Source organism: Drosophila hydei, unplaced genomic scaffold (assembly GCF_003285905.1).
Source record: "Drosophila hydei strain 15085-1641.00,03,60 unplaced genomic scaffold, DhydRS2 tig00000361-arrow-arrow-pilon, whole genome shotgun sequence".
Lineage (NCBI taxonomy): Eukaryota > Metazoa > Arthropoda > Insecta > Diptera > Drosophilidae > Drosophila > Drosophila hydei.
The window spans coordinates 272,298-286,794 of record NW_022045717.1 but is presented as its reverse complement, the minus strand read 5'-3'; the positions used below and the strand labels follow the sequence as shown (position 1 = coordinate 286,794).

At 46.9% G+C, this 14,497-nt stretch overlaps 1 protein-coding gene across 1 annotated transcript; it reads left to right on the top strand.

Moving 5' to 3' along the window:
- Positions 1 to 1,448: 1,448 nt before the first annotated feature.
- LOC111593014 (mucin-2) lies at positions 1,449 to 12,458 on the top strand. The gene is made up of 3 exons (XM_030224151.1): positions 1,449 to 2,751; positions 2,812 to 3,351; positions 3,412 to 12,458. The coding sequence occupies exons 1-3, from the start codon at positions 1,464 to 1,466 to the stop codon at positions 12,225 to 12,227; spliced, it is 10,644 nt and encodes a 3,547-aa protein (XP_030080011.1). The 5' UTR covers positions 1,449 to 1,463; the 3' UTR covers positions 12,228 to 12,458.
- Positions 12,459 to 14,497: the final 2,039 nt, after the last annotated feature.

Below are 14,497 nucleotides of genomic sequence, written 5' to 3'. Positions count from 1 at the left end.
GTCGTCCTGATCAAGAACATATTTACTTTATGGGATCTGCCACGTCTTCTTCTGCCAGTTACATAAATTTGCACAAAGCTATCATAACCTATCCTATTTTCAATGTCATCAGCGTTTAAAATACGTAAAATACTTTATGTAAGTGGAAAGAGTATATTGGCTGTGTGTCATGTCTATCTGGCCTTAGAGAACGCCTATGAAGGGCTTGGCATATTGGGATATACTATATATATATATGTTGGCAAGGCTAGTGGCTGAAACAATAACATCAACGCAAAGAATATATGGGATGTGTCTTACACTAATCCGTCAGAAATCTGCAATGTCGACTAAGACGCAGGCTGGATAAAACTCTAATAAGCCAGGCTTGCCGGAACAATATGTACTGAACGAAATGGCTAGTATCGCAATCAGACTACAGCGCAGTCAAACTACAGCGATAATTAGCTTAACCGAGATTTCGGGCTAGATAGATAGATACAAGATGTATATAGATACAAGAAATTACATATTCTAGCTCAACAACAGCTCGAGGTCTTGGGCGTACAGATTCATTTAACACAAGTGCTTCAATCGAAGAGCAATGTTTCTGTTTCAGCCGATAAAGATTATGGAGCAATAGGCACGCGCGAACGCAAGTCTTGTGTCAGCTCATCAGACGCTTTCAAGAATCCAAGTTCCAACACCTTAATAGAAACCATTGTTGAGCTAACATAACAATATGATATCTTAAAACAAGTCATATTGTCGCAGGGCCCGACTAAAATATACCCTGAACCAAAGCTATATCTGCGCCTGTTCAAGAAGGATACACATATGTACATACATTCTGATATCCCCTTCTCTGATAGGCTGCGATTTGGACGTATATATACATGCACACAGATACCAGATGGCTAGGGTTCCTGAACAAGAATATATCAAGTCATTTGAGTAATTCACGCCTTCTTTTGCCTGTTACATACAAAGAACATTATACCCTGAATTCGACTTTTCAATGGACTTGAGGTATACAAATCCACAAAAAGGCAGAGCAATGTATGTATATATTCTCGTATTTTAAAGAACAGTTAGTTAGGTTCGTGCCAGTAACAGTTTATTCACACGAGCTCCCATGGCTACGTGCTAGCCCTTTAATAATCGGAATAACGAAAGCTCGTCACTGACCTGCGCTTACAATACATTGCGCGTTGCGTAAGCCAGATCAGAGTTCAATAGAACAAGCGCGTGCTTTAAAATAGCATATGCATCCGTAATACGTATTTTTTATGGGAATATAAATTTAGACACTAAAATGTCAATTTTTGCAATACCAGTAAGCTAAAGCAATTTTTGAGATAACTTAAATACTAAGCATTAAGGCCCGCTTTAGTTAGTATCCAGGGTGTCATCAAGCTGCTCGCACGCTGTTTGACCCGACAGGACTTACTTAGAGGAGAAGACGGACATTCAGCATTGATACGATGAGACTCCTTATACTTTGCATGTTAGTCGCCACAGGCGCAGCGTTTACACTCTTTGGACCAAATATTCGCATTGCTCCCGGGTACAAGCCGAACGAAATAATATTGCATTTTCGCAATCCATGTAACAACAAAACGAGCTACACTACTTTAAGGCCGCCACCAACGAAATGCAAGTACCATCCTACCACACCGAATTGCGAACATCACGGAACTAGTCCAACTTCATATTCTTCGAAAGCCACCACATTAAAACCTACCTATAGAACGACTCTCAGCACTTTAACAGACACAACCGAAACCGTTGATTTAAGTACAACAACAACAGGGAGAACTACACAAGCTTCTTCAACACATACGCCAACCAAGGGTACCACAACAACAGCTCGGCCAAGTAGCCAGCAGCCATCCTCCGTAAAGCCGAGTGGACCTAGTACCTCAACAGCTAAGCCAAGTAGCCAAAAGCCTTCGACGGCCAAGCCAACAACCGGAAGGACCTCAACAGCTAAGCCAAGTAGCCAAAAGCCTTCGACGGCCAAGCCAACTACCGGAAGCAGCTCAACAGCTAAGCCAAGTAGCCAAAAGCCTTCGACGGCTAAACCAACTACCGGAAGCACCTCTAAGCCAAGTAGCCAAAAGCCTTCGACTTCTAAGCCAACTACCGGAAGCAGCTCAACAGCTAAGCCAAGTAGCCAAAAGCCTTCGACGGCCAAGCCAACTACCGGAAGCAGCTCAACAGCTAAGCCAAGTAGCCAAAAGCCTTCAACTACTAAGCCAACTACCGGAAGCACCTCAACAATTAAGCCAAGTACCCAAAAGCCATCCTCCGTAAAGCCGAGCGGACCGAGCACCACAACAGCTAAGCCAAGTAGCCAAAAGCCTTCGACGGCCAAGCCAACTACCGGAAGCAGCTCAACAGCTAAGCCAAGTAGCCAAAAGCCTTCAACTACTAAGCCAACTACCAGAAGCACCTCAACAATTAAGACAAGTACCCAAAAGCCATCCTCCGTAAAGCCGAGCGGACCGAGCACCACAACAGCTAAGCCAAGTAGCCAAAAGCCTTCGACGGCCAAGCCAACTACCGGAAGCAGCTCAACAGCTAAGCCAAGTAGCCAAAAGCCTTCGACGGCCAAGCCAACTACCGGAAGCAGCTCAACAGCTAAGCCAAGTAGCCAAAAGCCTTCAACTAATAAGCCAACTACCGGAAGCACCTCAACAATTAAGACAAGTACCCAAAAGCCATCCTCCGTAAAGCCGAGCGGACCGAGCACCACAACAGCTAAGCCAAGTAGCCAAAAGCCTTCGACGGCTAAGCCAACTACCGGAAGCAGCTCAACAGCTAAGCCAAGTAGCCAAAAGCCTTCGACGGCCAAGCCAACTACCGGAAGCAGCTCAACAGCTAAGCCAAGTAGCCAAAAGCCTTCGACGGCCAAGCCAACTACCGGAAGCAGCTCAACAGCTAAGCCAAGTAGCCAAAAGCCTTCGACGGCCAAGCCAACTACCGGAAGGACCTCAACAGCTCAGCCAAGTACCCAACAGCCGTCAACTATTAAGCCAACCACCGAAAACACCTCAACAACTAAGACAAGCACCCAAAAGCCATCCTCCGTAAAGCCGAGCGGACCGAGCACCACAACAGCTAAGCCAAGTAGCCAAAAGCCTTCGACGGCCAAGCCAACTACCGGAAGCAGCTCAACAGCTAAGCCAAGTAGCCAAAAGCCTTCGACGGCCAAGCCAACTACCGGAAGCAGCTCAACAGCTAAGCCAAGTAGCCAAAAGCCTTCAACTAATAAGCCAACTACCGGAAGCACCTCAACAATTAAGACAAGTACCCAAAAGCCATCCTCCGTAAAGCCGAGCGGACCGAGCACCACAACAGCTAAGCCAAGTAGCCAAAAGCCTTCGACGGCTAAGCCAACTACCGGAAGCAGCTCAACAGCTAAGCCAAGTAGCCAAAAGCCTTCGACGGCCAAGCCAACTACCGGAAGCAGCTCAACAGCTAAGCCAAGTAGCCAAAAGCCTTCGACGGCCAAGCCAACTACCGGAAGCAGCTCAACAGCTAAGCCAAGTAGCCAAAAGCCTTCGACGGCCAAGCCAACTACCGGAAGGACCTCAACAGCTCAGCCAAGTACCCAACAGCCGTCAACTATTAAGCCAACCACCGAAAACACCTCAACAACTAAGACAAGCACCCAAAAGCCATCCTCCGTAAAGCCGAGCGGACCGAGCACCACAACAGCTAAGCCAAGTAGCCAAAAGCCTTCGACGGCTAAGCCAACTACCGGAAGCAGCTCAACAGCTAAGCCAAGTAGCCAAAAGCCTTCGACGGCCAAGCCAACTACCGGAAGCAGCTCAACAGCTAAGCCAAGTAGCCAAAAGCCTTCGACGGCCAAGCCAACAACCGGAAGCACCTCAACAATTAAGACAAGTACCCAAAAGCCATCCTCCGTAAAGCCGAGCGGACCGAGCACCACAACAGCTAAGCCAAGTAGCCAAAAGCCTTCGACGGCCAAGCCAACTACCGGAAGCAGCTCAACAGCTAAGCCAAGTAGCCAAAAGCCTTCGACGGCCAAGCCAACTACCGGAAGCAGCTCAACAGCTAAGCCAAGTAGCCAAAGGCCGTCAACTACTAAGCCAACCACCGGAAGGACTTCAACAGCCAAGCCAAGCTCGCAAAAGCCTTCGACTCCTAAGCCAACTACCGAAAACACCTCAACAACTAAGACAAGCACCCAAAGGCCATCCTCCGTAAAGCCGAGCGGACCGAGCACCTCAACAGCTAAGCCAAGTAGCCAAAAGCCTTCAACTACTAAGCCAACAACCGGAAGGTCTTCAACAGCCAAGCCAAGCTCGCAAAAGCCTTCGACTCCTAAGCCAACTACCGAAAACACCTCAACAACTAAGACAAGCACCCAAAGGCCATCCTCCGTAAAGCCGAGTGGGCCGAGCTCCACAACAGCTAAGCCAAGTAGCCAAAAGCCGTCAACTACTAAGCCAACCACCGGAAGGACTTCAACAGCTAAGCCAAGCTCGCAAAAGCCTTCGACTCCGAAGTCAACTACCGGAAGAACCTCAACAACTGCGACAAGCACCCAAAAGCCATCCTCCGTAAAGCCGAGTGGACCGAGCTCCACAACAGCTAAGCCAAGTACCCAAAAACCTTCAACTACTAAGCCAACCACCGGAAGGACCTCAACAACTGCGACAAGCACCCAAAAGCCATCCTCCGTAAAGCCGAGTGGGCCGAGCTCCACAACAGCTAAGCCAAGTAGCCAAAAGCCGTCAACTACTAAGCCAACCACCGGAAGGACTTCAACAGCTAAGCCAAGCTCGCAAAAGCCTTCGACTCCGAAGTCAACTACCGGAAGAACCTCAACAACTGCGACAAGCACCCAAAAGCCATCCTCCGTAAAGCCGAGTGGACCGAGCTCCACAACAGCTAAGCCAAGTAGCCAAAAACCTTCAACTACTAAGCCAACCACCGGAAGGACTTCAACAGCTAAGCCAAGCTCGCAAAAGCCTTCAACTCCTAAGCCAACTACCGAAAACACCTCAACAACTAAGACAAGCACTCAAAAGCCATCCTCCGTAAAGCCGAGTGGACCGAGCTCCACAACAGCTAAGCCAAGTAGCCAAAAACCTTCAACTACTAAGCCAACCACCGGAAGGACCTCAACAACTGCGACAAGCACCCAAAAGCCATCCTCCGTAAAGCCGAGCGGACCGAGCTCCACAACAGCTAAGCCAAGTAGCCAAAAACCTTCAACTACTAAGCCAACCACCGGAAGGACTTCAACAGCTAAGCCAAGCTCGCAAAAGCCTTCAACTCCTAAGCCAACTACCGAAAACACCTCAACAACTAAGACAAGCACTCAAAAGCCATCCTCCGTAAAGCCGAGCGGACCGAGCTCCACAACAGCTAAGCCAAGTAGCCAAAAAACTTCAACTACTAAGCCAACCACCGGAAGGACCTCAACAACTGCGACAAGCACCCAAAAGCCATCCTCCGTAAAGCCGAGTGGGCCGAGCTCCACAACAGCTAAGCCAAGTAGCCAAAAGCCGTCAACTACTAAGCCAACCACCGGAAGGACTTCAACAGCTAAGCCAAGCTCGCAAAAGCCTTCGACTCCGAAGTCAACTACCGGAAGAACCTCAACAACTGCGACAAGCACCCAAAAGCCATCCTCCGTAAAGCCGAGTGGGCCGAGCTCCACAACAGCTAAGCCAAGTAGCCAAAAGCCGTCAACTACTAAGCCAACCACCGGAAGGACTTCAACAGCTAAGCCAAGCTCGCAAAAGCCTTCGACTCCGAAGTCAACTACCGGAAGAACCTCAACAACTGCGACAAGCACCCAAAAGCCATCCTCCGTAAAGCCGAGTGGACCGAGCTCCACAACAGCTAAGCCAAGTAGCCAAAAACCTTCAACTACTAAGCCAACCACCCGAAGGACTTCAACAGCTAAGCCAAGCTCGCAAAAGCCTTCGACTTCGAAGTCAACTACCGGAAGGACCTCAACAACTGCGACAAGCACCCAAAAGCCATCCTCCGTAAAGCCGAGCGGACCGAGCTCCACAACAGCTAAGCCAAGTAGCCAAAAACCTTCAACTACTAAGCCAACCACCGGAAGGACTTCAACAGCCAAGCCAAGCTCGCAAAAGCCTTCGACTCCTAAGTCAACTACCGGAAGGACCTCAACAACTGCGACAAGCACCCAAAGGCCATCCTCCGTAAAGCCGAGTGGACCGAGCTCCACAACAGCTAAGCCAAGTAGCCAAAAACCTTCAACTACTAAGCCAACCACCGGAAGGACTTCAACAGCTAAGCCAAGCTCGCAAAAGCCTTCGACTCCTAAGCCAACTACCGAAAACACCTCAACAACTAAGACAAGCACCCAAAGGCCATCCTCCGTAAAGCCGAGCGGACCGAGCACCTCAACAGCTAAGCCAAGTAGCCAAAAGCCTTCAACTACTAAGCCAACCACCGGAAGGACCTCAACAACTGCGACAAGCACCCAAAAGCCATCCTCCGTAAAGCCGAGTGGGCCGAGCTCCACAACAGCTAAGCCAAGTAGCCAAAAGCCGTCAACTACTAAGCCAACCACCGGAAGGACTTCAACAGCTAAGCCAAGCTCGCAAAAGCCTTCGACTCCGAAGTCAACTACCGGAAGAACCTCAACAACTGCGACAAGCACCCAAAAGCCATCCTCCGTAAAGCCGAGTGGACCGAGCTCCACAACAGCTAAGCCAAGTAGCCAAAAACCTTCAACTACTAAGCCAACCACCGGAAGGACCTCAACAACTGCGACAAGCACCCAAAAGCCATCCTCCGTAAAGCCGAGCGGACCGAGCTCCACAACAGCTAAGCCAAGTAGCCAAAAACCTTCAACTACTAAGCCAACCACCGGAAGGACTTCAACAGCTAAGCCAAGCTCGCAAAAGCCTTCAACTCCTAAGCCAACTACCGAAAACACCTCAACAACTAAGACAAGCACTCAAAAGCCATCCTCCGTAAAGCCGAGCGGACCGAGCTCCACAACAGCTAAGCCAAGTAGCCAAAAAACTTCAACTACTAAGCCAACCACCGGAAGGACCTCAACAACTGCGACAAGCACCCAAAAGCCATCCTCCGTAAAGCCGAGTGGACCGAGCTCCACAACAGCTAAGCCAAGTAGCCAAAAGCCGTCAACTACTAAGCCAACCACCGGAAGGACTTCAACAGCTAAGCCAAGCTCGCAAAAGCCTTCGACTCCGAAGTCAACTACCGGAAGAACCTCAACAACTGCGACAAGCACCCAAAAGCCATCCTCCGTAAAGCCGAGTGGGCCGAGCTCCACAACAGCTAAGCCAAGTAGCCAAAAGCCGTCAACTACTAAGCCAACCACCGGAAGGACTTCAACAGCTAAGCCAAGCTCGCAAAAGCCTTCGACTCCGAAGTCAACTACCGGAAGAACCTCAACAACTGCGACAAGCACCCAAAAGCCATCCTCCGTAAAGCCGAGTGGACCGAGCTCCACAACAGCTAAGCCAAGTAGCCAAAAACCTTCAACTACTAAGCCAACCACCCGAAGGACTTCAACAGCTAAGCCAAGCTCGCAAAAGCCTTCGACTTCGAAGTCAACTACCGGAAGGACCTCAACAACTGCGACAAGCACCCAAAAGCCATCCTCCGTAAAGCCGAGCGGACCGAGCTCCACAACAGCTAAGCCAAGTAGCCAAAAACCTTCAACTACTAAGCCAACCACCGGAAGGACCTCAACAACTTGGACAAGCACCCAAAAGCCATCCTCCGTAAAGCCGAGCGGACCGAGCTCCACAACAGCTAAGCCAAGTAGCCAAAAACCTTCAACTACTAAGCCAACCACCGGAAGGACTTCAACAGCTAAACCAAGCTCGCAAAAGCCTTCGACTACGAAGTCAACTACCGGAAGGACCTCAACAACTAAGACAAGCACTCAAAAGCCATCCTCCGTAAAGCCGAGCGGACCGAGCTCCACAACAGCTAAGCCAAGTAGCCAAAAACCTTCAACTACTAAGCCAACCACCGGAAGGACTTCAACAGCTAAGCCAAGCTCGCAAAAGCCTTCGACTCCTAAGTCAACTACCGGAAGGACCTCAACAACTGCGACAAGCACTCAAAAGCCATCCTCCGTAAAGCCGAGCGGACCGAGCTCCACAACAGCTAAGCCAAGTAGCCAAAAACCTTCAACTACTAAGCCAACCACCGGAAGGACTTCAACAGCTAAGCCAAGCTCGCAAAAGCCTTCGACTCCGAAGTCAACTACCGGAAGGACCTCACCAACTGCGACAAGCACCCAAAAGCCATCCTCCGTAAAGCCGAGTGGACCGAGCTCCACAACAGCTAAGCCAAGTAGCCAAAAACCTTCAACTACTAAGCCAACCACCGGAAGGACTTCAACAACTGCGACAAGCACCCAAAAGCCATCCTCCGTAAAGCCGAGTTTACCGAGCTCCACAACAGCTAAGCCAAGTAGCCAAAAACCTTCAACTACTAAACCAACCACCGGAAGGAATTCAACAGCTAAGCCAAGCACTCAAAGGCCTTCGACTTCTAAACCAACTACCGAAAACACCTCAACAACTAAGACAAGCACCCAAAGGCCATCCTCCGTAAAGCCGAGTGGACCGAGCTCCACAACAGCTAAGCCAAGTAGCCAAAAACCTTCAACTACTAAGCCAACCACCGGAAGGACTTCAACAGCTAAGCCAAGCTCGCAAAAGCCTTCGACTCCGAAGTCAACTACCGGAAGGACCTCACCAACTGCGACAAGCACCCAAAAGCCATCCTCCGTAAAGCCGAGTGGACCGAGCTCCACAACAGCTAAGCCAAGTAGCCAAAAACCTTCAACTTCTAAGCCAACCACCGGAAGGACTTCAACAGCTAAGCCAAGCTCGCAAAAGCCTTCGACTCCGAAGTCAACTACCGGAAGGACCTCAACAACTGCGACAAGCACCCAAAAGCCATCCTCCGTAAAGCCGAGTGGACCGAGCTCCACAACAGCTAAGCCAAGTAGCCAAAAACCTTCAACTACTAAGCCAACCACCGGAAGGACCTCAACAACTAAGACAAGCACCCAAAGGCCATCCTCCGTAAAGCCGAGCGGACCGAGTTCCACAACAGCTGAGCCAAGTAGCCAAAAACCTTCAACTACTAAGCCAACCACCGAAAGGACTTCAACAGCCAGGCCAAGCACCCAAAAACCTTCGACGGCGAAGCCAACGACCGAAAACATCTCAACAACTAAGACAAGCACCCAAAGGCCATCCTCCGTAAAGCCGAGCGGACCGAGCTCCACAACAGCTAAGCCAAGTACCCAAAAACCTTCAACTACTAAGCCAACCACCGGAAGGACCTCAACAACTAAGACAAGCACACAAAGGCCATCCTCCGTAAAGCCGAGTGGACCGAGGTTCACAACAGCTAAGCCAAGTACCCAAAAACCTTCAACTACTAAGCCAACCACCGAAAGGACTTCAACAGCCAGGCCAAGCACCCAAAAACCTTCGACGGCTAAGCCAACGACCGAAAACATCTCAACAACTAAGACAAGCACCCAAAGGCCATCCTCCGTAAAGCCGAGCGGACCGAGCTCCACAACAGCTAAACCAAGTAGCCAAAAGCCTTCAACTACTAAGCCAACCACCGGAAGGACTTCAACATCTAAGCCAAGCTCGCAAAAGCCTTCGACTCCTAAGTCAACTACCGGAAGGACCTCAACAACGAAGACATGCACCCAAAAGCCATCCTCCGTAAAGCCGAGCGGACCGAGCTCCACAACAGCTAAGCCAAGTAGCCAAAAGCCGTCAACTACTAAGCCAACCACCGAAAACACCTCAACAACTAAGACAAGCACACAAAAGCCATCCTCCGTAAAGCCGAGCGGACCGAGCTCCACAACAGCTAAGCCAAGTAGCCAAAAACCTTCAACTACTAAGCCAACCACCGGAAGGACTTCAACAGCTAAGCCAAGCTCGCAAAAGCCTTCGACTCCGAAGTCAACTACCGGAAGGACCTCAACAACTAAGACAAGCACCCAAAGGCCATCCTCCGTAAAGCCGAGCGGACCGAGCTCCACAACAGCTAAGCCAAGTAGCCAAAAACCTTCAACTACTAAGCCAACCACCGAAAGGACTTCAACAGCCAGGCCAAGCACCCAAAAACCTTCGACGGCTAAGCCAACGACCGAAAACATCTCAACAACTAAGACAAGCACCCAAAGGCCATCCTCCGTAAAGCCGAGCGGACCGAGCTCCACAACAGCTAAGCCAAGTAGCCAAAAACCTTCAACTACTAAGCCAACCACCGAAAGGACTTCAACAGCCAGGCCAAGCACCCAAAAACCTTCGACGGCTAAGCCAACGACCGAAAACATCTCAACAACTAAGACAAGCACCCAAAGGCCATCCTCCGTAAAGCCGAGCGGACCGAGCTCCACAACAGCTAAGCCAAGTAGCCAAAAACCTTCAACTACTAAGCCAACCACCGGAAGGACCTCAACAACGAAGACAAGCACCCAAAAGCCATCCTCCGTAAAGCCGAGCAGACCGAGCTCCACAACAGCTAAGCCAAGTAGCCAAAAACCTTCAACTACTAAGCCAACGACCGGAAGGACTTCAACAGCTAAGCCAAGCTCGCAAAAGCCTTCGACTTCGAAGTCAACTACCGGAAGGACCTCAACAACTAAGACAAGCACCCAAAGGCCATCCTCCGTAAAGCCGAGCGGACCGAGCTCCACAACAGCTAAGCCAAGTAGCCAAAAACCTTCAACTACTAAGCCAACCACCGAAAGGACTTCAACAGCCAGGCCAAGCACCCAAAAACCTTCGACGGCTAAGCCAACTACCGAAAACACCTCAACAACTAAGACAAGCACCCAAAAGCCATCCTCCGTAAAGCCGAGTGGACCGAGCTCCACAACAGCTAAGCCAAGTAGCCAAAAGCCGTCAACTACTAAGCCAACCACCGAAAGGACTTCAACAGCCAGGCCAAGCACCCAAAAACCTTCGACGGCTAAGCCAACTACTGAAAACACCTCAACAACTAAGACAAGCACCCAAAAGCCATCCTCCGTAAAGCCGAGTGGACCGAGCTCCACAACAGCTAAGCCAAGTAGCCAAAAACCTTCAACTACTAAGCCAACCACCGGAAGGACCTCAACAGCCAGGCCAAGCACCCAAAAACCTTCGACGGCTAAGCCAACTACCGAAAACACCTCAACAACTAAGACAAGCACTCAAAAGCCATCCTCCGTAAAGCCGAGCGGACCGAGCTCCACAACAGCTAAGCCAAGTAGCCAAAAACCTTCAACTACTAAACCAACCACCGGAAGGACTTCAACAGCTAAGCCAAGCACTCAAAGGCCTTCGACGGCTAAACCAACTACCGAAAACATCTCAACAACTAAGACAAGCACCCAAAGGCCATCCTCCGTAAAGCCGAGTGGACCGAGCTCCACAACAGCTAAGCCAAGTAGCCAAAAACCTTCAACTACTAAGCCAACCACCGGAAGGACTTCAACAGCCAAGCCAAGCACTCAAAAGCCTTCGACTCCGAAGTCAACTACCGGAAGGACTTCAACAACTAAGACAAGCACCCAAAAGCCATCCTCCGTAAAGCCGAGCGGACCGAGCTCCACAACAGCTAAGCCAAGTAGCCAAAAACCTTCAACTACTAAGCCAACCACCGGAAGGACTTCAACAGCCAAGCCAAGCACTCAAAAGCCTTCGACTCCGAAGTCAACTACCGGAAGGACTTCAACAACTAAGACAAGCACCCAAAAGCCATCCTCCGAAAAGCCAAGCTCGTCGAGCACCACAACAGCTAAGCCAAGTAGCCAAAATCCTTCGACTACTAAGCCAACTATCAGAAGCACCTCAACAGCTAAGCCAAGCACTCGAAAGACGTCGACTAGAAAGCCATCTATGTCTAGTACCTCCACTGCTAAACCCAGTACTCAGATCCCATCGACGTTTAAACCAAGCAAGCCAAGCATTAGAACATCAACCACAGTGAAGCCTTCTGAACCAAGCACACCAAGGACAAAGCCGACTAGGGCAAGCACTTCAACAGCTAAGACAAGTACACAAGAGTTTTCCACTGTAAAACCGACTGTCCGAAGGTCTACAACAACCAGATCGAGCACTAAGAAGCCAGGCACCTCGAAGCCAACTGTTCGAAGCACAACAACTAATCAATTTACTTCTCCAAGCACAACAGAATCATTACCACCTTTCAATATATTTTAGGTGAGATTACTGAAAAGCGTTCATGGATGAGATGTGTTGTACCCTGCTCGTCAGATTCTATCACCGACATCATCAAAACTGTCTGCTTCCAGTAAAATTGAATTTAAATAATGCCAATATCATTGTAATGTAATTTTTTGACAGCGTGTCTGCTCTGTATACTATTAAATTTGCCTGAAAATATGAATATTTTTTTACATAATTACATGTTATTGACTGTTTATAAATACACTATGGAACATATCTATCCTTTTTTTCAATAAGTCACACTTCATTTTGCGGAAGAATAATTTAATATCATTACAATTTTTCTATTATATTTATTTTGTTAGCATTTTGGGTATTTTCTTTTACTTTTTATATTTTCTTCAAAAACTATATAAATGTTTATATAGAAGCAATGAACAATTTTGACTTTAGAATAAGTACTATGTAGCTGGTCGCGCCCGGAAACAACCAGTCTGTACATCAGTGTGGTGAGAAGGCCTTCTGCATGAATGTATAACTGTTTGTATGAGCGTATGAATGTAGTAATGAATGTTTTAATGTATGAATGTATGAATGTATGAATGTATGAATGTATGAATGTATGAATGTATGAATGTATGAATGTATGAATGTATGAATGTATGAATGTATGAATGTATGAATGTATGAATGTATGAATGTATGAATGTATGAATGTATGAATGTATGAATGTATGAATGTATGAATGTATGAATGTATGAATGTATGAATGTATGAATGTATGAATGTATGAATGTATGAATGTATGAATGTATGAATGTATGAATGCATGAATGTATGAATGTATGAATGTATGAATGTACGAATGTATGAATGTATGAATGTATGAATGTATGAATGTATGAATGTATGAATGTATGAATGTATGAATGTATGAATGTATGAATGTATGAATGTATGAATGTATGAATGTATGAATGTATGAATGTATGAATGTATGAATGTATGAATGTATGAATGTATGAATGTATGAATGTATGAATGTATGAATGTATGAATGTATGAATGTATGAATGTATGAATGTATGAATGTATGAATGTATGAATGTATGAATGTATGAATGAATGTATGAATGTATGAATGTATGAATGTATGAATGTATGAATGTATGAATGTATGAATGTATGAATGTATGAATGTATGAATGTATGAATGTATGAATGTATGAATGTATGAATGTATGAATGTATGAATGTATGAATGTATGAATGTATGAATGTATGAATGTATGAATGTATGAATGTATGAATGTATGAATGTATGAATGTATGAATGTATGAATGTATGAATGTATGAATGTATGAATGTATGAATGTGTGAATGTATGAATGTATGAATGTATGAATGTATGAATGTATGAATGTATGAATGCATGAATGTATGAATGCATGAATTTACATATAGCAATCGCTGTTCTAACAACGTTCCGGCTAAGTTAAGGGAAATTTATTTTCATATGCTGTCCTAAAATGCGTTTCTAATGAATTCATTCATATAATGTAGGCAGGACACAGCCGATCTCTTTGGGTTGTTTATATATGCAATACTCTGTTCAAAATTAAGTAATGAAAACCTATCGAGCTGAAATGTGTTCTTGGAAATTGACTCTCTTTCGTTTGCTACTATTTGGTTTGCTCTTGGCTGAAAATAATTAATTTGTTCTTTCATTTGTTTACTCCGATTTGTTCTAAAAAGCGCTAAGAAAATGTTGAGGTATGTAAACACAATTTGTGCCAAGTGCCGACTGCGGAACTTCTGGTTGTTGGCCAAGAAATTAATTGAAATAGTTAAGAGCACGCAAAATACGTATTCTGTCACAGAAACAGGCCCAGAGTAAAAGTCGTCATTGCGTGCAAAAACAAGTAAGTATGGGCTTTAGCTGGGAGTGCCTGACTGTCAGATACCCAACAGTTTAATGCATTCCACAATATACTGTAGCTCTTAACGTGCAATAACTTAACTCAGATAACTTAAGCCTTAAGCCTTAAGTCTTTAACTAGGTTTTAAGTTCGAAAGATGAAAAAGGCAAAATCCTGAAAAATAATACATGGGCTTGTCAGTTGCGATTGCTTTACGCCATTATTAGACTTAGGTTATTAAACAGATAAGTAAAATAATGTTTGATTTGATGCAAAGCTCTTGAAGCATGTTTTGATCCATTCCTATTATCCATTTTGGGACCAACTGAACCAGTAAGAGTCAATATACATACATATATCTGTCATACAATTAAGATATGCC